We start from the raw sequence: 24,220 nt of genomic DNA on the forward strand, positions 1-24,220 counted from the left end.
GGGTTGTGTGCAGATTACAGGGATCACATTAAAATATACAAAAGGGGCTAATGGTAGGTAGGTTGTTGTAGCATGCTCAGTTGATTGTAAGCCACACAAATGTTATGTTGGTTATGGCCTCAGAAAAATGTAACTTTGCTTAAAATTAGCTATTTCTGTCATCTCTTTTCCCCAAGAAAAGTGTTTCCTTTTTTCTGGGAAACAGTTCCAGGCAAATACAAGAGTCAATTATTTGACCCCCCCCCCTTTTTTTTTTTAAATTGAGAAATGTACAGAGTCCTTTAGAAAAACCTAAAAAAGTCTGTTTTGGCATTCAGTGTGTTTCTTAACAGTTTGTTAATGTGCTTTGATTAGTCCCATTTCAAAGAAGACTAGATGAAAGCACATTAATGAATTGTTAATGTGTGTCTGTAAGGTCCACGTGGACAGTTATTCTGCAGCAGGGTAATGTGGGGTAGATTCACCCCCCAGCTTATATTGTGATTTTTGGGATGTGCGTACATGTAATTTTTTTTAATTAAACGAATAGAAGAAAAAATAGTAATTATCCACCAATCTGTTTCATCGGTAGTCAGTATCTTTGTAGTGGAAAGAGGCAAGAGTTCTACCTTGGAAAAGGAAAATGTATTGAGGATCCGAATGGCTACTTTTATTGTTTACATTCAAGGGTGTGTGTAGGGTAGTAAATAGTGGGGGAAAATATAGAAGGAAAATTGAAACTGATATAAAATATTACCCTCCCTTTATATTTTGCTCCATCTGTTGATATTTCACAGAAGTAGCTTCCCTCTAATTTCTTTACTTTTTTATTTATTTCAGATGAGGGAGAATTGTGTGTTTGGGGTAGCAACAAACATGGGCAGCTAGTGAGTAAAGAGATTTTTCTTGCTGAGCCCCAGAAAATAGATGCCCATTTTTTCTCGGGTGAAAAGATTGGAGCGGTCTGGAGTGGATGGACCCATATGGTGGCACAAACAGGTAAGAGACCCAAAAAGCATCCAGAAGTTACAAGCAAATACTTAAATATCTACTTTATTCCAGGCAAAAATTGACTTTAATTTCATCTTCCTCACTGTTAATAGTGACACACACAGATGTTTTCAGATCAAGCTGTACAGTGATAGTCTACAAAAATTATGGTAATGAACTTCTTTTCATCAAGAGTGTGCCTACTTCTCTGAAAACTTAGTTTACATTAAGAGCATCTGGCTTATTTTAGATGCTTGAGGCGGCAAAAGCACCTATATACAGACACACAGCTCAGATCACTAGATGATAGAAAGGGGGTAACTCTCCAGTAAGTGAGGCATTCACAGGACCTGGCCTCTGAGCGAAGTGTAGCCTCTTCCTTAGAAAAAAGGGAGTCTGGTGGTGTTTCAGGCAGAATGTTAGAAAATTTTGGCTGCAGTTTCCAGGCTGCAAGTGAGGGGCCTCTGGCAGATTTCTATCCCGGTCATAGAAATTATACTTGGAGGAAAACCTACTGATGAGGCTTCTTGTCGTTCCCCCAGGCAAGGAGCTTTCTCATGTAGTGGGATCTTCATTAGTTAGTGAGGAGGGATAGTTGGGTGGTTAGGGCATTAGCCTGGGAATTGGAAGACCTAGCTTCAATTCCTTGCTTGGCTACATGCTTCCAGTGTGACCTTGGGCAAGTCTCTGTGCCTTGTTTCCCCATCTGTAAAATGTAGAAAATTATTATATCAAATATTAAATGTATTATAAAATTATAGTATTTATTCACCTCATGAGGGCACTGTGAGAAGAAATACATTAAAGACTGAAGGTGCTCAGATACTGTGGTAATGGAGGCCATACAAGAAATCAAGCTGGACGGAGATTCTGAGGGGTACCAGAAGTCATCTGTGCCGTTATACGAGGGCATGCTAACAGGACCACATTGTCTAGACTGTTTTGTGGTCTCATGTGAACCCAGAAATGATTTTCTTAAACTGTTATAGAAAGGACAGTTAAAAATTATATGGCAGGCATCAGGAAAATCTAGTGGAATGGGATTTAGTTGCTTTTAAGGTTGAGAGCCTAAAAAAGTCAAATATTTCCTCTTTAATCTGCTTCCAAATATTGATGGATTTTGAATTCTATCCCTCTGTAAATCTAGGTGTTAATGTGGCCCCGCATTATTATAATATTTGAGTGCCTCTCAAGTATATCCATTTGTTTTCACAACACTCCAGGAGGAAGTAGTATTATCCCTATTTTATGCTTTATAAAGACATCTATGTAGTAGATGAAATAACAAATATGGCATTATATTCAAATCTACAAATAGAGTAGGTTTTTTGCATTTTCTCTTAATGCTAGCCCTGCATGTGCTTGCTGTTTTTATGATCTCTTTTGTTACACCATTTAAAAACTAGTACAAATTTGCATTAAAAAACCCCCCAGATAATGAAATGCTAGGCTGTATTGTTCAGTTTTGGTGAGCCATCTCATAGACCAGGAAATAGAAAATATCCAGACAAGAACGGGAAAAATTATTACACTGATGAGGACTGTCCCTACGAGACAAGATGAAGGAAAATGAGTATTATTTAGGGCTCTGATCCTGCAGATATTGAGTTGTTTTGTGAACAAACTCATTGAAGAAAATAGGACAATTCACATGTGCGGGGGTTTGCAGGATTGGGCCCGTTGCTTGGAAAATATGTAAGTAAGGCAGTGTGATAGAGGTATTTGTATGTAAAATAATGGTTGATATGATGAAGGCCAGCTGATTGTTGCTCTGTCCCATAATGCAAGGAGAAGGGGAAACTGGATAAATTAAAAAGCAGCCCATTAAAATGGATAACAGGAAATATTCCTTTTAGTAATCTGTAAGCAGCCTGTGGAATTTGCTACTGCAGGCCAAGTTTCTATCCGGCTCTGCGGCATGCGCTATTATGCCCAGTTTTTGCACTGAGGTTTATTTCTTTACCGGAGGTTAGCAAACAAACAGAAAACAGTCTTTTAATTCAGCTCTTGGCCCCAGGCTTCAGCGCCACCTTTCCCAGGGGTCTCTGGCACTCCAGCTCCTGGCAGCTTCTCATTCTCAGTCAGTTCTGCTCCCTTCTTGGAGCAACAGCCCCACGGCTGCTTCCCTATGTCCTTGGTCCCTTGCTTCAGGGACCCACCACAGGAGCTAGCTCCACTCCAGTATGGGCCTTTTTCTTCCAGGGTGCAGCCTGTCTCGGTCCTTTCTTCCCAAGCTGCCCTTTATAGGCCCAGGTGCTGGCTGGATTGGACTCAGTCTGTCTACAGCAGGGGTTCTCAAACTGGGAGCTGTGAGGTTATTATGGGGTGTCGCAAGCTGTCAGCCCCCATGAATGCCCCATGAATGCCGGTAATGCAGTTTTGGGGGTTTGTCACAGCCTGAAATATTTGCAAAGAGGGTCCCAGCAAAAAAAGTTCGAGAACCCCTGATCTACAGGGACCATCCACCCTATTACTGCATATTATACAGGCAAATAGATTACTAAGATTAAGAAAAGGATTAAATGCTTGTCTAGAGTAAAAACATAGCAGCTGCAGTTATGTTAGCTAGTATAAGTTACAAAGGGCATAAACCCTTAGTTTTTGCTGTTTAAACAGTCAGCTTGGAGGTGTGGTCAGGAAGAAGCATTTCCCGGATAGTTTTGCAGAACTTGCCACATGTCTTCACTTTCCTCTTAAACTTGTGTTTTAAGCCATCACCAGAGTCAGGCTGTAGGTTAGATGATGTCTTTGTCCTGGTGTGACCATCATATGTTCCTATTGATTATCTAAAGACAGTACTGAGGAAGGGGCTACAAATCTGCCAGCATTATTATCTGCAGGAAGTGAAAAATTATTGCACTGGTCCGAGGTTCAGGGCTTGCTGTGTTAGGCATTGATCTAGCAAAGCACTTAAGTAGGTGCTTAATTTTAAGCATGTGAATAGTCTTACTGATTTCAATGGGACCACTCCTTGTTTAAAGTTCAACGTGTGCTTAACTGCTTTGTTGGACTGGTGCCATTAAGCACTGTACCAAATAATACTATTGTTATGAGAGAAGAGTGTCTGTGTTAATGTCTGCTATATGACAAACGGTTGGTGCTAGAAATGAGTGGAATGCGGTGTGCCACTGGAAACCCAAGTATTTTTGCATTCTAGTGGCAGATGGAATTCATCACTAGCACTCATGATTCATGGGCTCTGCATCACGTTAAAGTTGCACAATTCTGACTACTACCTTAACTTTTTTTAACCCCACTTAAACTCTAACCTGATCTTGGAGGCTTCTGTCTCGAGAATTCTTAGTGCTATTACCAAGGCTATGCATTATTTGAAAGCTTATCGTCTTTGTATTCAGGTGGAAAAAAGCACTGATCTTTAACTGTAGGGCTCATGAGAAAAGTGGTTCCTCCGTTAATGTTGACACTGAAGTGGGGGAAGCAAGACATTAGTCAGAATAATTTGATTTTTAAAGAGTGGTGATCGTCAAAGCGATCAGTTTGTTTCAGTATTTGTTGGGAATGAATATTAGTTATGTTAAACCTTCTCAAAAGCTTCACAAATCTTAAAGCTTCATGTAGTGGATATTTATTGCCAACAAACACTGGAACAAATTAATAGCTTTGACAACCACACTCTTTAAAATCAGGTTATTCTGACTAACAGAGAAACCACTTTTGAAATGGATTTAAATGGAGCTATGCTGACCTCCATCATCTAGGGTTCTTGGGCAAATTTTTAAAAGAGGCTCAGTGACTTAGGAACCTTTGTCCCCCGTTTTTAAAAATGACTTTTAGGCAGTTAGGAGCCTAAGTCTTATTTTAAATCAATGGAATTTAAGATTTGTAATCCCATAAGGCCAAATTTTCAAAGGCATTTAGGTACCTGAAGATGCAGCTAGGTGCCTAGTGAGATTTTCAAAAGTTCCTATGCATGTAACTCCCATTGATTTCAAGCACCTAAGCACTTCTGAAAATCCCACTAGGTATCTATCTGCATCTTTAGGTACATAAGTAGCTTTAAAAATCTGACCCTCAGACGCTTTTGAAAATTTTACTCCTCTAATATATGTTCCTCCATTATGTGTCTTCTCCCTGCAATGAATGAGAGGTTGCTTAAAGTATGTCTGTACTGACGGCGGCAAAGTCACCTCCGTCAGATCGATCTTTCTGGATCGATTGAGCAGTCAATGTAGACCCACTCAATCGATCAGGAAGTCGACGCAGTAAATCCACCCCCTTAAGTAGCGTAGCACTGCGTCGAGGCGCAATGCAGTGAAGACGGTGCACAGAAGGGAAGCACAGCAGTCGATGGGAGTTACACAAGCTACTCTGTGTAGCTATCAACTCCTGTCGACTGCCGCCGAATTCCCAGGTAAGCGTAGACCAGGGCTAAGTCTCATGATACTGAGTTCATGAACAGTTCCTGATTCCCGTGTTCAAGAGGGAACTATAACAGCCAAATTGAGGTAAGTGGAGGAAATAATGGATTGAGGAACTACTGGATTTAGGGTTAAAAAAGGGATGAAGTCTGATATTTTCTCAACTTACTATGGCCATATTAGCTACTATGGAAGGTGGAAACAGCATCTATTTATATCAGCAGCACGAGTCACAAATTGGCTTCAGCAAACCGAATCACAATGAAGGAACTTTGTTGTGTGAGAATTTTACTTAGTTAATAGTCTAAATACAGCAAAATGTAATAGTTGAAATAGAGGTTACTTTAGGCTCCACTGTTTCAGGACCACCCCAGGACAAGACAAATTTTGGGAGACTGGTACAAATTCAGGCCCAATAAATGTTTCTAAGCATTTGTCCTGATCAGAAATTTAAATTCTTGCCAACGTGGCTGTAAAATACTATCTATCATTGAAGACACACAATGAAAAGGGTTGGGTAAAACTTGGATACTTTGCTCATACATGAAATTAAAATTTCAAATGCTGCTATTCCAACATGTTCCCTTTCAAGACACATTTTGATCTTTATCTGTGCAGATGAAGCAGTAGTTGACAGAAGAGCAAACAGAACTTTAAAGAAGTAAATGGGACAGCGATGTTGCTAAAAGCAACCATGTGGAGGAAGAATTGGCTTTTTTTTTTTTAGGTGCGCTGATTTGGCACTTTGTAAATGTGCTCCAATAAGTTATTTCTTCATTATAAGATATAAGGAAGGAACGTGGCATATTTCACCCCCCTCAGTTACATTGTTTTGCCTCTCCTATTTACACTGATCTTATTTTTAAACACTTATTGTGTTTCTTATATGCTGTTGGTAGGGTTTTGCAGGGTGATGTTCAGTAATATTTGTGCTTTTCATTTCTTTGTACTTTCTGCTTCATCATAGTTTGGAATCACTCCTGAGGTCTGGGAGCGAAGAATGCCTGTCTTTTTTTCAATGCAAGATATCCTGTTGCATCCAGTGATGATAATGAAAGTTCTCCTCCCTGTCATTCTCTGGAGAACTTAAGTACCTTTTTTGTCTTTTTGCTGTTTGTTCTGTCACAAAATTCAATTGGTTCAGGACTAAGATCCCTGTTTCTGAGGCCATGTCTACACTGCCGAGTGAAGTCGACTTACTTTAAGTCGCCTTCAGCAGCTGATTTTTAGAAGTCGCAGCAGCGTGTACAACCTACGCTGTTTGAGCAGGTCTCATGCATCCACACTCACCCGCTTATTTCGACTTTCAAAGCAGTGCGATGTGGGTAGCTATCCCACAGTGCAACTAGCCATGGTGCTGCGCCCCCCCGGCCCTCCGCCCAACAAACAGGACAAGTATTTTCGCGCCGTTTTTTTATTCCCCGCGCTCGCCATTGCTGCAGAGAAATGGAGCCAGCTCAACTCTGCACTATTATTGTGAGCATTACAAATACATCGTGGCTTATCATCGAGTATTTTCGAACTAGAGCAAGAAGCTGAAGCACAGACAACAGCGATACCACTGAGGCTGCCCTGCTGCTACAAGCCATCGAGCAGAACAATTCCCGATTGCTGCAGGTTGTAACGCATCATCTGCAGTCCGTGGAGCATTGGTTCTGGTCCTGGGAAACAAGCACAGACTGGTGGGACCACATTGTTATGCAGCTGTGGGATGATGACCAGTGACTGCAAAACTTTCGTATGCAAAAGGCAACTTTCCTGGAACTGTGCTCAGAGCTGGTCCCGTCCCTGAAGCGCGTGAATACTCGCTTGAGACAAGCTCTGACGGTGGAGAAAAGAGTCGCCATTGCTCTCTGGAAGCTGGCAACCCCCGACTGTTACCGCTCGGTTGGGAATCAATTCGGAGTTGGTAAATCTACAGTGGGCACCGCTGTGATTCAAGTATGCAGTGCCATCAATATCTTTCTGCTACAAAGGATAGTGACTTTGGGAAATGTGCAGGACATAATGGAACGGTTTGCCACAATGGGGTTCCCAAACTACGGGGGGCGGAGGGGGGCCATTGATGGGACACCATCCCTATCTTAGCACCTGCCCACCTAGCAACTGAGTACATAAACCGCTGGGGGTACTTTTCCGTGGTCCTGCAGGGGCTTGTGGATCACAGGGGTCATTTCATCGACATCTATGTGGGGTGGTCTGGGAAGGTGCATGACGTGCATATTTCAGATTCGGGGCTGTTCTGTAATATGCAGGTGGGTACTTTTTCCTAGACCAAAAAATTCAAATTGGGGGTGTGGAAATGCCCATAGTGATCCTGGGTGATCCTGCTTACCCCTTGCTCCCTTGGCTAATGAAGCCATACATCTTGACAGCGACAAGGACTGTTTTAATAACAGGTTAAGCAGTTGCAGAATGATTGTTGAATGTGTATTTGGGCATTTAAAGGCCAGATGGAGGAGTCTCCTCACTAGGCTGGACATGACTGAGAAGAACATCCCTTCTGTGATATCTGCGTGCTGTGTTCTTCATAATGTGTGTGAAGCGAAGGGGGAGAGGTTCCCCCAGGATTGGGCTGAGGAGGCAGAAAGACTGGCCGCCAATTATGAGCAGCCAGATGCCAGCAGTACACTGAGAGCTAACTGCGGAGCGCTTTGCATTAGAGAAGCTTTGAAAACCAGGTTCTGCAATGAGATGCAGGACTGATTTCTGTTCCTATATGTTGTTTGCCTTTGGTGAAACCACTCCCCCCGCCTCCATCAATATCTGTACCCGCCAAATCCCTCCAGAACAAGATATGATTTAATAAAGAAACGTGTTGAAATGATGCAAAAGTTTTATTTATGAACATTCAAGTCATGGGAGAAGGGGAGGAGTGTTCATTCACTGTCTCAAGGGGTAGGGTGGTAGCTTGCTGGCCAGCTGTCAGCGGGGCTGCTGCTGCTTTCTGCTTGCCTCCACCGGGATGGAGGCAAGCATGTACTGCAGCCTGGCCAGTCTTCTCCGAGACCTCTTGGGGAGGGGGAGGGCATCAAAGCCCTTGGTTGAGGAGCATCATAGAGGAGCTGCAGTGGGACTTCGTCCTGCCTCCGCTCCTCCTGAAGCTCCACAAGCCGCTGCAGCATGTCTGCCTAGTCGCGCATGATTCGCAGCATCTCCTGAGTGGTACTGAGATCATGCTCCTGTATTTCTCTGCGAGTCTCCCTGTCCATATTCTGGGACAAGGTGAGCTGTCATGCTCTTTGCTTTGTCTCTGCAGCCGCTGAGGCGCTCATGATCTTGCAAAACATGTCATCTATGGGGTTTTTTTTCATCTTTCTGCAGCATTTCTTAAGCGTGGGGCCAAGGCCGAGGTGTCTACAGAATGGAAAACAACAACAACAAGGTAGCCACTGTTAAGAGAGTGAAGAAAATGATACAACTGCAACAATGTAGACAATAATCCCCATGAGCTGAGCCAGAACGGACTCCTCGCCCCACAGACCGATGAGATCTAAGACCTCTGGTCAACTCCATGCTGGAGCATGTTTGGGCTTTGCAGTAGCCATGCGGAGAACAGTGACAAAGCTCTCTCCACACTGGCAGCACAGGAAATGAAAATTCAAATCTTCCTGGGGCTTGACGGGAGGGGACATTTCCTGGTAGCGTGACCACAGAGCAGCACAGCGCGACTGTCCAGAACGGTCACAACGGGGCATTGTTGTGTCTACACTGACAGTAAATCGAATTAACAAATTCAAATTAGGCACTATGCCACTTGCAGAGGTGGTCTTATTAAGTCGATTTTCAACGCGACTTAACTCAACTTAACAGTAGTGCCAGTGTAGACGCAGATATATGGAGGTCGACATAAGTGATTTTACGTCGACCTCCGTCGCCAGTGTAGACCAGCCCTGAGAAACATGAATTGCTTGTCTTATTAGGGCTGTTACTGTCTTTCACAGAATGTTCTGTATTCACTTTCACCTTAATTGAGCTCCTTTAGTCTCTTTTTTTTCTCCTTTTTATACTGAGTTGTTCCTGTCAGAATATTCCAGCCTCTGTAATTTTGGATCTCTCGTTCCCCTTGTGCTGTCTTATTTTCAGTACCAGATGAAGGCCTTCAATGCAGGCCCTCTGCTTCTCCTTTGATTCCCAGGTTAAAGAAGACATGCAGTTAAGCTTGTACAGCCCTCCTCCTGCTCTTTCAAGAAGAATTGTTGTTCTGCTATCAGCAGCACCCGCTGTATAGTAAGGTCTGGTCCAAAGCCCACTAAAGTCAAGAGAGTCTCCCATTGCATCCAGTGGGCTTTGCATCAGATCTCTAGTGATGAGATAAAAACCTGTATATGTCTCTACTTTGCTTCCTATATTGATACTTACGTGGAGTGACTTTTCAGGCACAAATTTCAATTGTAGCTGACCACAACACCAGTATTTCTCTCCACATCAAGTACGCATCTGATACAACCTCATGCCTCAGTTCCCAGTGTCACTTGTGCTCTCTGCAGTTAATGAATACAGCACTGCTCTAGACAACAATTTTTGTCACTACAGCCTTCATGCCAGCACAATGCTCAATGCTGCAACAGGCATCGCTGTAACAGCCATCTTCAAAATAGACCGTGCCTTATAAACACAAACAACTGCACCCTATCACTTTGCATAACTGTGTCAGCTGTCATTTGTGGCCTCCCTCAAAGTGTTTACATCAGGCAGGGGGGTATTGCACATAGATCAATATGAATTTAGAAGTTACTGCTTATTTGTTTCAAAAGAGAACTGAACTCTGTCCTGGAAAGCTAAAGATGTAAATTAGGCTACTCTAGGAACGAATAGAACTTATCTGACTTGAAGGCAATCCTAAATATAGCAAAAGAGAGAAAAGCCTTTATAAGATTTACAGAAGGTGAATCATAATCTTCAGTTCAAAACAAGTAATTTCCTGATTAACGGGGTTGGCAGATAAATAAACTTTAATCTGGGCTGTTTTATTATCTAAGTATTCTCCTGAATACATTCATTAATCTATTTTTCATGTACCATCACATGAAATTACACTTCAGTTGAGCTCAGATAAAGAAATTCTTGATAGAACTAAAGAATTCCCAGCTCCTTCACCCAGAGGGAGTATCTCTGCAGTGCAGTTACAATGCTATTTCTGCCTCCTATGCAAATCTCAATACAGCTCTAAGAAGTCTCGGAGGAACAATGCACAATCAACCCCTATGAAAACAGCTTCAGTAGCATTAAGTCCTGACTGCAAATGCATTATTGAATCTGATCTTCCTTGGATGTCCCTTGGTATCACATCAGGTAGCCCACATAAAAGTATTCTGGGAGGCCTTTTCTGGCATGTTAGTGATCCACATAGCAAAACTGAATCCTGCTCTTAGTCCAATAAATGCCTTTAAAGCTAGTGGGGATCCATCCCTGCTAGAATTTGGATCAAGCAGTAACTCTTATCACTGGAACCAAAGGGGAATCTCCAGTAGTTGTCTGCAGTAATTGCACCGGTATCTTCTTTCTCTGTCATTACTGGGTAAGAACATCACAATTTGCTGCTAAATAATGTAATAGCTCTGGTACAAATGCAGCTAAATAAGGCCTGGCCTACACTACTACTGACTAGGATATTAGGTCAGTATAACTATATTGTTCACGGGTGTGAAAAATCCACACCCTTGAGCAACGCAGTTAAACCAACCTAACCTCAGCGCTATGTAGATGGGGAATTCTCCCACCAGCATAAGTAATTCACCTCCTTGGGAGGTGAATTACTTATGCTGGGGGGAGAATTCCCATCAGCCTCGGTAGCATCTTCACTGAAGCGCTACGCTGCTTAGCTGCGGTGGTGGAGCTGCAGAGTTCTAAGTGTAGCCAAGCTCTGAGTGGAGTTACACTAGTGATGAAACTGGCCTCTGAAGTCTTAGCAGTACCGTTTCAGCCCACTAGAGGTCCTTTTTGGTATTGCTTTGAATTAAGTCTCAGCAGCAGCCCTAAGAACGAGGCAGCCCATAAGGGCCGTCTTGCCAGCCTTATGATACTGAGAAGCTGCACTGGAGTACAAGCATTGCTTCTGCGGCTCTTGTTTAGTGCCGGTAAGCTTCCATTGTTAATAGGAGCCTATCTTCAGCTCGTTAGCTGTCCTATTGTAGCCTTAGAAGGCCTTTACAGAAGGGACTGCTTTTGGGTAAGGGCTGCCTTGAACAAGGTGTGGTTACGTAAGGAGCTCACAATGGAGTTTAAGGGTATGTTGTTGAGCCTCTAGCTTTGACCTACTAGAGCCTAGATTTACACAAATGCTAGAATTGCACTGACTGCCATTAAGGGGAGATTCACAGTCTTGTTTTCCCTTTCCTTTCTTACTAAGATGTGTAGAAAAATTATTTTGCCAAGAGGCAGAGTGAAGCTTCTATTATTCCAGTCCCAGTAGCCAATAGTGATGTGGCAACAGCTGCCTTTAGGGGCATCTCTTTCTAACGGAGCTTTCATTGCAGATCTGCTCCTCTACATACTCTTTATACAGTGCTGAGCACAGCATTGGCTTGATGAAACTGAATGCCAAAATATTATGTCTGTATTTCACATGCTGTGTGCAAATATGTGCTAAATCCTGCCCTGGGTGGGTGGGCAGAGGTGCTAAGTGGGTGTGTTCTCTGCTTCAGGAATCCAACTGGCCACTGTAGGAAGGCACAGTCTGGTGAGGCAAACTATACCATTCCTGTGAGCAGGAGCAGAGCGTAGGCACAGCAATCCCCAGTCAGTGTCTCCCTCTTACCCACAATCCACAGACTATTACCCAGGGGATGTCTGTGTGGGCCAGCATGTCAAACATGTGTCTCTTCCTGGAGTTATGGAAAAAATTGGGTGCATGTTTTATTTTCATTTTTTTGTGAGGCGGCAGAGGGAAAGGATGCAGTGAATCTTTCCCCAATCCTAAACGCTTGAGTGTTAATTAACACCCTTTTCTTTATATTACTGAACAGTGCTGTGACAGGACGCAGGAGCATTCTCTGGTTCTTGGTAAATAAGGGGTTACCCTGGGCTCAGCTCCCCTATTTGCGCCCAGTGGTAATTGGCTGCTTGGGAGAGGGTGGAAGGAGAATGTCTTGGGAAAGGATCATAGCAGTGGACTGAACGTGAAGCTGGAGAATTTTTGTTTCCTTTTCTGCTTACGTGAACTTGTTTTGCCTTCTTCTTATAAACCTAATTCATTCTGGCCAAGACCTTGCTGACTGCAACTCTGTTGAGTTGTTTTCCAGCTAACACCTGCTTTCTAGGATGGACTTCTGTGCCTGCATCCTAAAGATATTTCTGAAAAATAAACCTTTGTCTGTGGAATGTACCAGGTAATAATAGTATTGTTACTGAGCAGTATTTTGCTCTGATCTCCAAGCTTTACAACTTCTCAGTGAGGGTGGCTATTTATTTCCCATCTGTTCCGCAGATAGGGAAATCACCCAGGCATTGGAAGGTTGGATGACTTTTCAAAGATTTTTTTATCAGGAATAAAACCCAGGTCTCCTGACTCTTAGTCTTGTAGTAAATTAAGTGATGTGACTAACACCTGCCACATGTTCTTTGTTCTCTTTCTCCTCTTCCCAAAGAAAGAATTGTGTGTGCGCAGTGGAATGTTTGTTTTGATATAGTATTATTTACTTTAGTGTATAATGACAGTATTTTTCTGGCAATTGGGATACGCTGTTCTGAGTACCTTGGATTTGTTTAGGATCTTTAATTTAAGTCAATAAAATCAAGCTTTGAGGAAAGGGATTGAAATTCCTCTGCAGGTGAGAAAATTCCTCTTCCTGGGCTGATGGTTCTGTTCAGTGACTTACACCTTCCTTCCATGCTCCTTTCTCAAATGGCAGAGTTTTCCAGAAAGAGGATACTCCCAAATCTTTCCGTAAGCATATTATTTACTCCTCCCTCTCCCATCACACACATATGCATGTAACATGTTGTGAGTGGATAAAAGTTATCACCTAGGCATCTTGTGCCTTCCGTCCTGGCCCTGTTGGTGTGTGTTGCGAAATGCTGTCCTCTTTGGATGTAATATCCATTTAAAACTCTGATACCTATAGAAGTAGTACAAGTGAAATGACTTTACTACATTATAGAACAAAATTTCAACAAGGCACTTTTTCAGATATGAAGTAGATAGACTAAATTGCAGTAAATTGAAAGAATGTGACAATCATTTAGTGCTAGTTTGTGACAATCAAATACTTTGAAACAGACTTGGTGTACACTGCAAACTTAGGTTGACGGAAGTCGCCTTATGGTGACCTAATAATGTATGTGTCTATGCTACCAGGTCCCTTCCGCTGACCTAATTTGCCTGTAACGTTAACGTAATTATTCCACCTCCGGGAGGGGCGTAGTGCTTAAATTGATGTTGATGGGTTGACAGAGAGGCAGTGTAGGTGCAGCATTGTGTAAATCGACTGAATTGGCCTCCAGGATGCGTCCCGCAATTCTCTGCTGTGACTGCTCTGGAAGTGGTTTTCAACTCCACTGCACAGCAGCCAGATATACAGGGAACAGCCCCTCCCCTGTTAAAGCCCTGGGAAATTTTGAATTCCCATTTTCTGTTTGATCAATGTGGAGAGCTCGCCAGCTCAGCTGATCATGGCGACTCAACACCCCAAACGCAATCCAGCCTGGAGGTGGTGGATCTTGTTGGTCTGAGGGGAAAAAGAATCTGTGCAGGCACAGGACTGACCCAGTTGAAGAAATGTAGACATTTATGAAGAGATCGTGTGTGACGTGGCGGAGAAGGGCTACACATGCAGCAGTGTCACATGAAGATCAAAGAACTTTGGCAGGTATACCAGAAGACAAGGGAGGCGAATGGTCATTTTGGTTCTGCACCACAGACGTGCCACTTCTACAATGAGCTGCAGGCAATTCTTGGCGTCAACCCCACCATTACCCTCAAATGCAGCGTGGAGATCTCACAGGAGTCTGAGTCCTGGGCCTGCTCAGGCAATAATGAGGAGGACATTCTGGATGAAGAGGAGGAGGAGAATGGGAGACAGGTGAGTGGGGATCCATTCTCCCTGAGAGCCAGGAGCTATTTTTAACCGTGGAGCAGTTGCAGGACAGCATGGTGGCTGACCTGATCCCGGGGAAAGCACCTCTGGTGAGAATGCAATTTCAGTCAAGCTCTCGGGGTTTACATGCTATTATATTTTATGTGTAATATGAAGAAAAAGTGAGGTGCAGTGGGTATATGCTTCCCCAGTGGCTGCTCCAGCACAAGGGGTGGTCCCTGGAAAAGACTGTTTATGTGCACAAGGATGGCCTGGGAATCTCCGTGGAAATCTCTAGGAAACGTTCCTGGAAGTACTCTGCAATCCTTTGCAGAAGGTTTCTGGGGGGGCTGGCCTTATTTCTTGCACCATTGTAGGACACTTTCCCATGCCACCCCAGTATTAACTCTGTTGGCCTCAATGTAGTACACAGCATAATAGCGTAAGGACCAGGTCTGTACCCCGTCACTTGCAGCGTCTGCTCCCTTGCTGCCTCTGTAACCCCCAGGAGACTGATATCACATAGTCACCTAATGGAGACGGTGGAAATTTTCATGGCAAGTGCTTGTACCACAAACAGTAGAGCATCTGATTCCCCTCCCATGGTGATTTCTGGGTCCCTCAACCACATTTTCCCTAACATGCCAGTGGTTTGGTGGGCAGGGATCGGCATTGCCCTCTGAATCTGCAAGTCTAAGACGACTACTACCAGCAGTGTTGAGGGAAGGAAGGGGTGGGCTTCCTGTGTTTTCTTGTGGCTGCAGATTCTGCCCCCGACCTCCTCATAGCCGCCTCGGACAAGGACAGCAATTTGGGAGGCTTAACACTGATCCCTGGTCTCAAAGCAACGTCCATGTTGCTGCGGGAGGGAGCATTGTCTACATGCCCACCTGTGCTCCCGATGCAGGTTTCCCCTAAGTTGCGGCAGAAGTCCCATCGCCCAGGCCACTTGGCCATACTCTCCATGGCTGGAACAGCAATCTGGTTAATTGAATAGCTAGGGATTCTGATTATGATCTGGCTTACACTTGAGTGTAATAAGGGGAGTGTTTTTTAAATAGCAACCTTGCATTAGACTCAGGGTATGCACTGACAATGGTTGCCTTGTGCTTTGCATGCCTTACAGTGGAAAGCTTGAAAGCTTGGCCTTCAGTGCATCCTCTGCACCGGCAGAGAGGCTTTAGCAGATTAGAATGTGGAAAAAGAGAATGTGTGATGACATATTCACTGAGATAAATGATGGCCTCTGGGACAGCTGACACGGAGCTAAGAGCCTGGAGGATTTCTTTGTCTGAAAAACTGGACATGGAGAACATCCCAGGAGCATGAGCATGCCATGCAGGATGAGATGCTGCGGATTATGAAGGACCAATCAGACGTGTTGAGGCATCTGGTTGAGCTTGAGGAAAAGCAGCTTGAGGCTAGAGTCCCTCTGCAGCCCTTGCATAACGGCCTGTAAGCATTGTTCTGTTTCCAATCCTCCTCCCCCCAAATGTTCCATGAGGCAGGGGCTGGGAAAGATGCAGTATCCCTTCCACTCAATGCTGTGGGAGGGCTCTAAGAACAAAAGGTGGCCATTTGAAGACCTTTGATGGACAAGACTTCTGTGCTTTCCCAGATAAGCTGCATTTGTTTCTCCCCTCCAATTTTTATCACACCGTTTGCCTAAGATTAATTTTTTTTCCTTTTCATTCAGATTTTTTATGTCCATTCAATAAAAGTCAACGTTTCATGAATGAACTAGCAGGATTTAGCTATTAATGTAACATCAGTGATGCTGCTTTTCAGTAACAATGGGAAGGATATGTTATAAGTGTTTGTGCATATAAATGTGGATCTCTATAACATGATATTTGTCCTCACAAACACCTTAGGTAGATAGATAACTCTTATTTTCCCCATTTTTTAAATGGGGTAACTGAGGCAGAGGCTAAATGTTTTTTACTTTGAGTCACCCAGCTAGTCGCTTGCACAAATGGGATTGCAACACAGAACTTCCAGGTTTCTACTCCAATGCCCAGTCATCTAGTCTGTACTGCCTGCCCATGCAATGGGAAGTTACACTATAATAGTTTTTGTGCATATGCATGTTGCTTGCTGTCATGATTGTTATTTGTTGTTTGTAATACAGGAACAACTTAATCCAGGATTCATAGATTTTTAATGCCAGAATGGGCCATTACATCATCTAGTCTGTCCTCTTGTATAACACAGGCCATGGAATTTCACCCAGTTACCCCTGTATTGAGCTCAGTAACTTGTGTTTGGCTAATGCTCTACTTCCAGAAAGGCATCCAGTCTTAATTAAAAGACATCAAGAAATGGAGAATCCACCATTTCCTTTGGTGGTTTTTTTTTCAATCATCAAGGCCCTATTGTTACTAAGGACTGTACAGAGAAAAGAGATAACTGGGATGGGGGAAGGTGGGAGGATGAGGTGACAAATGAAGCGTTTAGCAGAAATATGTGGTCAGTAATAACCTCTTGTACTTCCTGTATTTGTTACATATAGTTTAATTAGCACTTGTAGGACCTAACATACCAGGGTGGGAAAAGAAGAAATTCTGGCATGAGTACTAAATGATGCTTAAGTAAAAATGAGTAGAGTGAAACTCGGCCCAATATAAAGTGGGGTTTGGAGGAATATTAATACAGCAAATAGAGCTCTGGCAACTGTGGGACACCTTTTGCGTAACCTAACAATTATTTTTGACAATGTTATACACTCCCTTATTCACACATTACAGAAAAGATGGAGGGCTTCAGGTGATATTGAACACTACATGACAACATTCATCTTGGGGCAGACATCTCTATGCACTCTGTCTTGGCTATAACTCATTGAGATATAATGAGATTTGTCTGTTGACAACTATAAAGTGATTTGTAATAAAAATAAAAAACAATTGCACATTACTTAACATTGATCTGCTTGATAAGGTCTATTGTATCCTAGAGAGTTATGACTGGAGCTAATGCTGGTTCTTATCTGCTGCTCTGTTCCATAAAATATCTTTTGATGTTATTGAATCTCTGTGACAACTGAACAATATATCTATGCAATATTTTGGAAGTGAAAGTGCTAGTTAAAATCATGAGGCTTGACAGAAAATTGCCAGATCATGGAATATGCATTCAGCCTTGACTTGACCTGTTTTTGGCTTTGAAATTTGGTGGTGAGATATTTGGCTTAATATAGCATAATACTATGACTGATATGGCCTAATTTTCCAAAGTGACTAGTCTCAATTTTGGGGTGACCAACTTGAGATGCATTAAAGGGGTTCCCCCCTGAAGGTCTTGCATTTGAACTAGACAAGACAGACAAAGAGAGGGAGAAATGGATACAAAATGGAAGCAGAAGATAGGGAACTAGAAAATTAACCGATTCCCCCAAGGTCACACAGCAAGTCTGTGGGAGAGCTAGGAATTGACACTAGATCTCCTGAGTCCCAGTCCAGTGCCATAGCCAGAAGACTGTCCTTCCATAAAATAATATCAATATCACTTATTTTGGTTTGAGTAAATAGTTTTTGAATTGCCTTGGTGGGGTCAGTCCGGGTGACAGTACTTTTCTGCCAAATCAATGTTCGTACTGGTGCCACCTGGACTATATGACGATCTAATTAAGTTTGTTTGTGGGCACCAGTTGTACAGTAGATTGTTTTTTCTGATGGGTTAAACTGTATTGCTTATGGACTATTTGACCTTCATTCATTTAGACTTTACTGACTGCTTATTGTAGTTTTGTTTTGTCAAACCTGGAGCCTCCTTGGTCAGTTGTTTTGTGGTTCAAGCTGTTTTTTAATTCTGGGAACTTTAGCATTGTTGTTAGTATTTCTAAAATGTATGGAATTAAAGCTTTGCAGAAATCGGTTTTAAGGAATCTACGGATAATCCGGAACATACAGGAGACTTAATAAAGATTTTCGATGCACGTGGGAATTGGCTCATCTTTTCCTGAGTTAAATCTCTAAACTGGGTTCCCAAATTCATCACAAATTGATCTTTTACCGTCCTTTGAACTTACAAAGTTTATGGAAGCTGCAGCAACAGAAGCTGATGGGAACTGTGTGGCACAGATCTTGGAAGTTCTGTTCCTGGCAGACAGCTGACTGAAAGCTGAGGTGGAATGCTGGATTTACTCTCCTGGAAACTGGAGCCAAATCAGAGGCAAGTGTGTATGTCTAGGAATGCCATCTTGAAGGATGACTATCATTGCTTTAGAATACTTTTTCATCTGTAGATCACAAAATGCTTTATGAAGAAGGCTGTTCTATTATACTCATTATGCAGAGGGCGATTTACGGGAAGCACAGAGATTAAGGATAGGTCTACACAGCAAAGAAAAACCCTTGGTTGGCCCCTGCCAGCTGACTCAGGCTCGTAGGGCTCAGGCAGCGGGGCTGTTTCACTGCTGTGTAGACATACTCTAGGTGGCTTGCCACACAGCAAGTTAATGGCAGAGCTAGGAACTGAGTCCAGGCCTCCTACCTTCCTGTTCTCCTGTGGATCATAGATCTGAACCATCTCCAAAGAATATCTTTCAAATGAATTTGAACAGATCAAAGGCAATGAACAACATTGGTTTAATGTAGTAAACATTGCATAGTATTCAGGAACACTATACAAAATTACGTAACTTTGTTCTGTGTGGACTACTGGATTAAACATATTGTACCACATTTTCAAAGAAGCCACTAAAACTGCATCTTGCTATTTTTGCATCTGAGAACAGGACATCACATAATCAAGTCCAGTAGTTAAACATGCAGTTTTCTGTTTTGGACACCTACTAGGAAAGACTTTGGTTTTTCAAGTTCTACATAGTTGTGTCCTCACTCCCTGAAAGATCATCTCTCACCTTGTCCTGTTGCAACAGTTGAGATCCTGTTGTGTGTGGGCATGCAGGTCTGGGTTTTGAATGAGTGGGGCCCAGGGCATTTTCAGTGGCATGCCCACAATGCTGGAATTTACTTCTTTTCTGGTCTGATGTAACCTGTGAATTTAGAATCTGGTTCTAAGATCAGAAAGGACCACTGTGATTATGTAGTCTGAGCTCCTGTATAACACAGACCATAGAACTTCTCCAAAGTAAGTCCTAGAGCAGATAGTTTAGAAAAATATCCAAACTTGATTTAAAATTTGTCAGTCATGGAGAATCCACCATGACCATGGAAGCTCTGTCTGCCTGGAGCCTCACAACCTGTGTTCAAGTCCCCTGAATCTCCTCTCTCCCACCCCCCATTGTGTAAGTATGCCCTACATTTTTTATTCCTAGATGTATATGTTTACATTTAGCCATATTAAAACGCATGTTGTTTGCTTGCACCCAGCTTATCAAGTGATCCAGTCGCTCTGTATCAGTGACCTGCTCTCTTCGTTATTTACCACTCCCCCAATTTTTATGTCATCTGCAAACTTTATCAGTGGTGATTATATGTTTTCTTCCAAGTCATTAGTAAAAATGTTGAATAGTGTAGGGCCAAGAACTGATCCCTTCAGGACACCCCAAGAAACACATCCATTTGATGATGATTCCCTGTTTTGTAATTACATTTTGAGTCCTATCAGTTAGCCATCTTTTAATACATTTAACATGTGCCAAGTTAATTTGATATCTTTCTGGTTTTTAATCAGAATGTCATGTGATACCAGAGCAAATGCCTTATACAAGTCTAAGTATATTACATCCTGCATCTGTTGACCTTCAGTGCATTGTAGAAAGTCAATTTGATTTCCCAGATCTTTGACTGACAGAGAGGGAGCAGAGATTCTGAACATTAGGTTTATTTTATTCTGGGGTTGAGTTTACTGATTAAAAAAAAACCAAACAAACCCCCAAAAAACCTTAAAACTGATTTGGAGTTTGTTGGTTTTAAGAAATTGTTCATGTGCCCAGAGACTTTTGTTATAGGTACAATTTTGTAAACTTCTAAATAAATAAATATAGAGGTGCAAATGCACATTTGCATGCAGAAGTGTAGTGTTAGACACTACAAAACGTTTGGTTACAATTTTAGAGGTTTCTTTGGAAACTTGTGGCAGTGTATCCACTTATAACTTGTGTGATTTCATCAGCACAGAAGCAAAGAAGGTTTATTTTAAGTACCTTATTTGAGGAAGGTACTGGTTGTGGCTTTCAGGCAGAAAAAGCTGTTTGCAGTCATAACTTTCATTCATGCAGAAATTTTGAAGAAAATGCCTGAAGTGAAGCTGATGAATGGGCACCTATAGTTTTTTGCTTTGGAGTGCAAAAATGTTTTCCTCTCTCTTAATGTGTTTTTCATTCATGGATCATCACTAGTATGTGCTTCTCTTTTGAGTAATCAGGCCTATCTTTTGCCTTTGCATGCAGCTCTGCTGATAAACAGTTCTCCATACAGTCCCCAACCTGCCTCAGCTGGCCAGAATGCTACACTGCACTATCATCACTCTGGTTCATTTAGTCCACTTGGTGAATGCATGTCTCATCCCTGAAAAACCCTTTGTCTCAGTATCCTCCTCTGCTGGGAACAAACCTAGAGCTTCCTAACTTGAGGTAACCCTTTGCACCATTCTTTACAGAGCTGAGTGACGCTGCAAGTAAGCTAACAGCAGCAGTAATTGTGAAACCTGCTGAAACCTATTATTTTCCTACTCTTGAGACCACTCCTCACCCCCACTACTTTAGAATGGCCCAGCCTGCATCTCCTCATCACCAGCTCAGCCAGGTTTTCTGAGGGCAGCAGAGTGGCCAGTCCAGCAGGCCCCACTAAGAATCTGGACTGGAATAGAAGACCAGTAGAAAGTAGCTCCAGGGGATTGTGCACTGCAGCAGTTAGCTCACAATCAACACATGTAGTGAGTTATTTTTTTGCTCAAATGCCGGCTCCTTCCCTTCAGCTAGAGAGAGAGAGCGCTAGCTAGATGCTTGTCCATGCTCCCCTGCTCTAAGTCCCCTTCTGTTGAGCTGGCTTGCTCCAAAAGCTCTCTTAACCACAGAGTCTCCCAGAATCCTCCCACAAATGGATGCCTCACTCCCCCCTCAGAGTCTTAGGCCCTGGCTACACTACAGAGTTAAGTTGACTCAAGTTATGTTGACGATCATAAGCCGCTTTAATTACGTCAGCTGTGCACATCCACACAACACTCCTTGTGCTGGTGGACAGCGTCCACAGTTGTTGCAACACTCTCTCTGTCGATGCAAGAGCATCATGGGTAGCTATTCCACTATGCAACTCACCACCCTCTGCCACTGTGCGCTGTGGGAATGGACTGTGGTGCATCATGGGGGTGTGCTCGCTATCCCATGATGCAGTTCTTTCCGTCCCATTATTCCATGGGCTTCTGACTTTGTTTGGTGCCATTTTTCAACAGCCCTTGTAAACTGTGTGCCCACAGCATGGATCCTGAGCTGCTGACCAGTCTGGTGATGAGTGTTAGGAACACAACTCAGCTGGTTCTGCAGTATTTCATGAGCCGTGAATCAGTGGTGCCTGCCCCGCTGTGTGCCATGGAAAGAAATAATTCAAAAATTGTGGCTGGCATTCATGGAACAGCTGCGCTCAGTGGACTATAGGTTCTGGGATCATGAAATAAGCACTGAGTGGTGGGATCGCATCATGATGCATGTATGGGAGGGCGAGCAGTGGTTTCAGAACTTTCCAATGTGCAAATCCTCCTTCCTGGAACTGTTTGTGGAGCATACCCCAGCACTGTGGCACAAGGGCACCAAGATGAGAGCTGCCCCACTGTGGAAAAGTGAGTGGCGATTGCTCTGTGGAAGCTGGCGACTTCAGAATGCTACCGGTCAGTTGCGAATCAGTTTGGATTTGGAAAGTCCACTGTGGGGGGTTGCTGTGATGCAAGTGTGCAGGGCCATTAATTGCCTCCTGCTACAAAAGACTGAGACTCTCGGTAATGTGCAGGAAATAATTAATTGATGGCTGTGTGGCACTGGGATTCCCTAACTGCAGCGGGGCGATAGATGGAAAACACATCCCAATTTTGACCCCTGACCATCTTGCAATGGAATACATCAAGCAAAAGGGCTACATCTCCATGGTCTTGCAGGCGCTGATGGATTGCCGGGATCATTTCACTGACCTCAATGTGGTGCATGCATCTGTAGGGACACTGGACTGTATAGAAAGTTGTACGCTGGGACCTTTTATTCCCCCAGACCAGAAGATTCCAATGGGGGATGTGGAAATGCCCATAGTGATCATGGGAGACCCTGCCTATCCCTTGCTCCTGTGGCTCATGAAGTCTTACACCGGGAACCTAGATAGCAGCAAGGAGCACATAACAACAGGCTCAGCTTTTGGCAGATTAAAAGGATGCTGGGGCTGCCTTTTCGGCAGGTGAGACCTCAGTGAGGAAAATATTCCCCTGGTCATTGCAGCCTGCTGTGCGCTGCATAATATTTGCGAAGTGATGGGGGAAATGTTTCCCCAGGGGTGGAGCACAGAGATTGGTCAGCTGGCTGCTGATTTGGAGCAGCCAGATACCTGGGCAATTAGAGGGGCGCAGTGGATGGCTATTTGAATCAGGAAGAATTTGAAGGAGTATTTTGACAATGATGCCCTGTAATGTGTCTTTATGTGATGCATTTGGCCAGGCAATGTGTACTTGCCATCTTGAATTAATCTTGTAGTGTTTGCTTCCTGAGCTTTAATTGTACTGAGCAAATATTCCTAAGTATAGACACTGTGTTTGAATGCTAGGACTAACTAATATGTGTATGACAAAAATACAGACTCATTTTATTTTAAAGACTCAAGTTTAATAACAGGACAAAGCACAAATTTTTGGCCAAACGGGACATGGGAATGTCTCTCGGTTACACACTCAGAGCTGTGTAACTCCAGCTTTCATTGTGAAACCAGTCCCTAGTCATGGAGTGCATGGAGTATTGTGAGGGTTGGGGAACACATGAGGAATGTGGTGGGAAGTTTGGGGAGGGTATGGAATGGAGTTCTGTATTGGCTGCAAGAGAAGTCGTGTACTGATGTGCTCAAATACTTAATCATCGCTGTTTGGCTCTCCAGTAGCTTCCTATCTGTCGGTCATCCGCTTCTGCCCCATCTCCTTTCCAGCCTATCCATCCTGAGTTTTTCGTTAATTGTTTCTCTCCCACTCTTGTTTCGCTATCTGCTGTATCTATTGACTGCCGCACTTCGCGAAACATATCTCTTTACTGCTCCTGGTTTGCTGCTTTATCTGATGGAGGTGCTCCGCCAGTGTGGAAGAGTGGGTCCTACAGGGCACATTTGCAGAAGCCAAAGAAACAATCAACAGAGACGGTATTGTGAGTGCATTCAAAGCCATGAATCACAAAAGTTACCCACGCCTCTTTCTCACTGTCTCTTGGCTAGCACATGGCTTGATGCGAGTCCCAAATATGTTGTTTGCCAGGATCAGGGAGGGGGAATTGGCAAGAAGGAGCAAAAGGTCTGAGTGGTTTGCGAAGGGGGTTACTACAATGCCTAGGGAGACTTTTATGAATATTGGTACCCTTTTCCACAGGCTAGGGTAATCAAACCTGATATCTCATTCCTAAGGGTAACCCAGGATGCAAGGGTGCATCTCCTTCATGCGTGTTGCTTCAGACTGGCTCCATAAGGTGCTTGCCTATGTACCACTCTGATCCTTTCAGGAATAATTGCCTGGTGGCGTGGCAAAGTTTTCTAGAGCAGGGGGAAAAACAAGGCAGTTCTGCCAAGGAATTTTTGGCAGAGGATTGCTGAATACCTACAGGAAAGTTTCCTAGAGATCTCTTTGGAGGATTCCTGGGACATCCCCGTGTACATTAACAAACTTTTCCACTAGGCCCCCACTGCATAGTGCATAGGCTCTGTTGTTAATTTCTAG

At 43.4% G+C, this 24,220-nt stretch overlaps 1 protein-coding gene across 9 annotated transcripts in view; it reads left to right on the forward strand.

Moving 5' to 3' along the window:
- The window catches only part of SERGEF (secretion regulating guanine nucleotide exchange factor), a 240,714-nt gene that overhangs the window by 15,125 nt on the left and 201,369 nt on the right, over nt 1-24,220 (forward strand). For all 9 annotated transcript variants that reach the window (XR_010918442.1, XR_010918443.1, XM_067540656.1 and 6 more), the window contains exon 8: nt 820-978. Coding sequence is in view for 7 of the 9 variants with exons in the window: in XM_067540656.1 (XP_067396757.1) it covers nt 820-978 (159 nt within the window). In the remaining 2 variants the exon portion in view is untranslated. The remainder of the gene's footprint in view (nt 1-819; nt 979-24,220) is intronic.

Source organism: Emydura macquarii, unplaced genomic scaffold, assembly GCF_026122565.2.
Source record: "Emydura macquarii macquarii isolate MOO-44397 ecotype Brisbane River unplaced genomic scaffold, CSIRO-AGI_Emac_v2 contig_587, whole genome shotgun sequence".
In the NCBI taxonomy this organism is placed as follows: domain Eukaryota; kingdom Metazoa; phylum Chordata; order Testudines; family Chelidae; genus Emydura; species Emydura macquarii.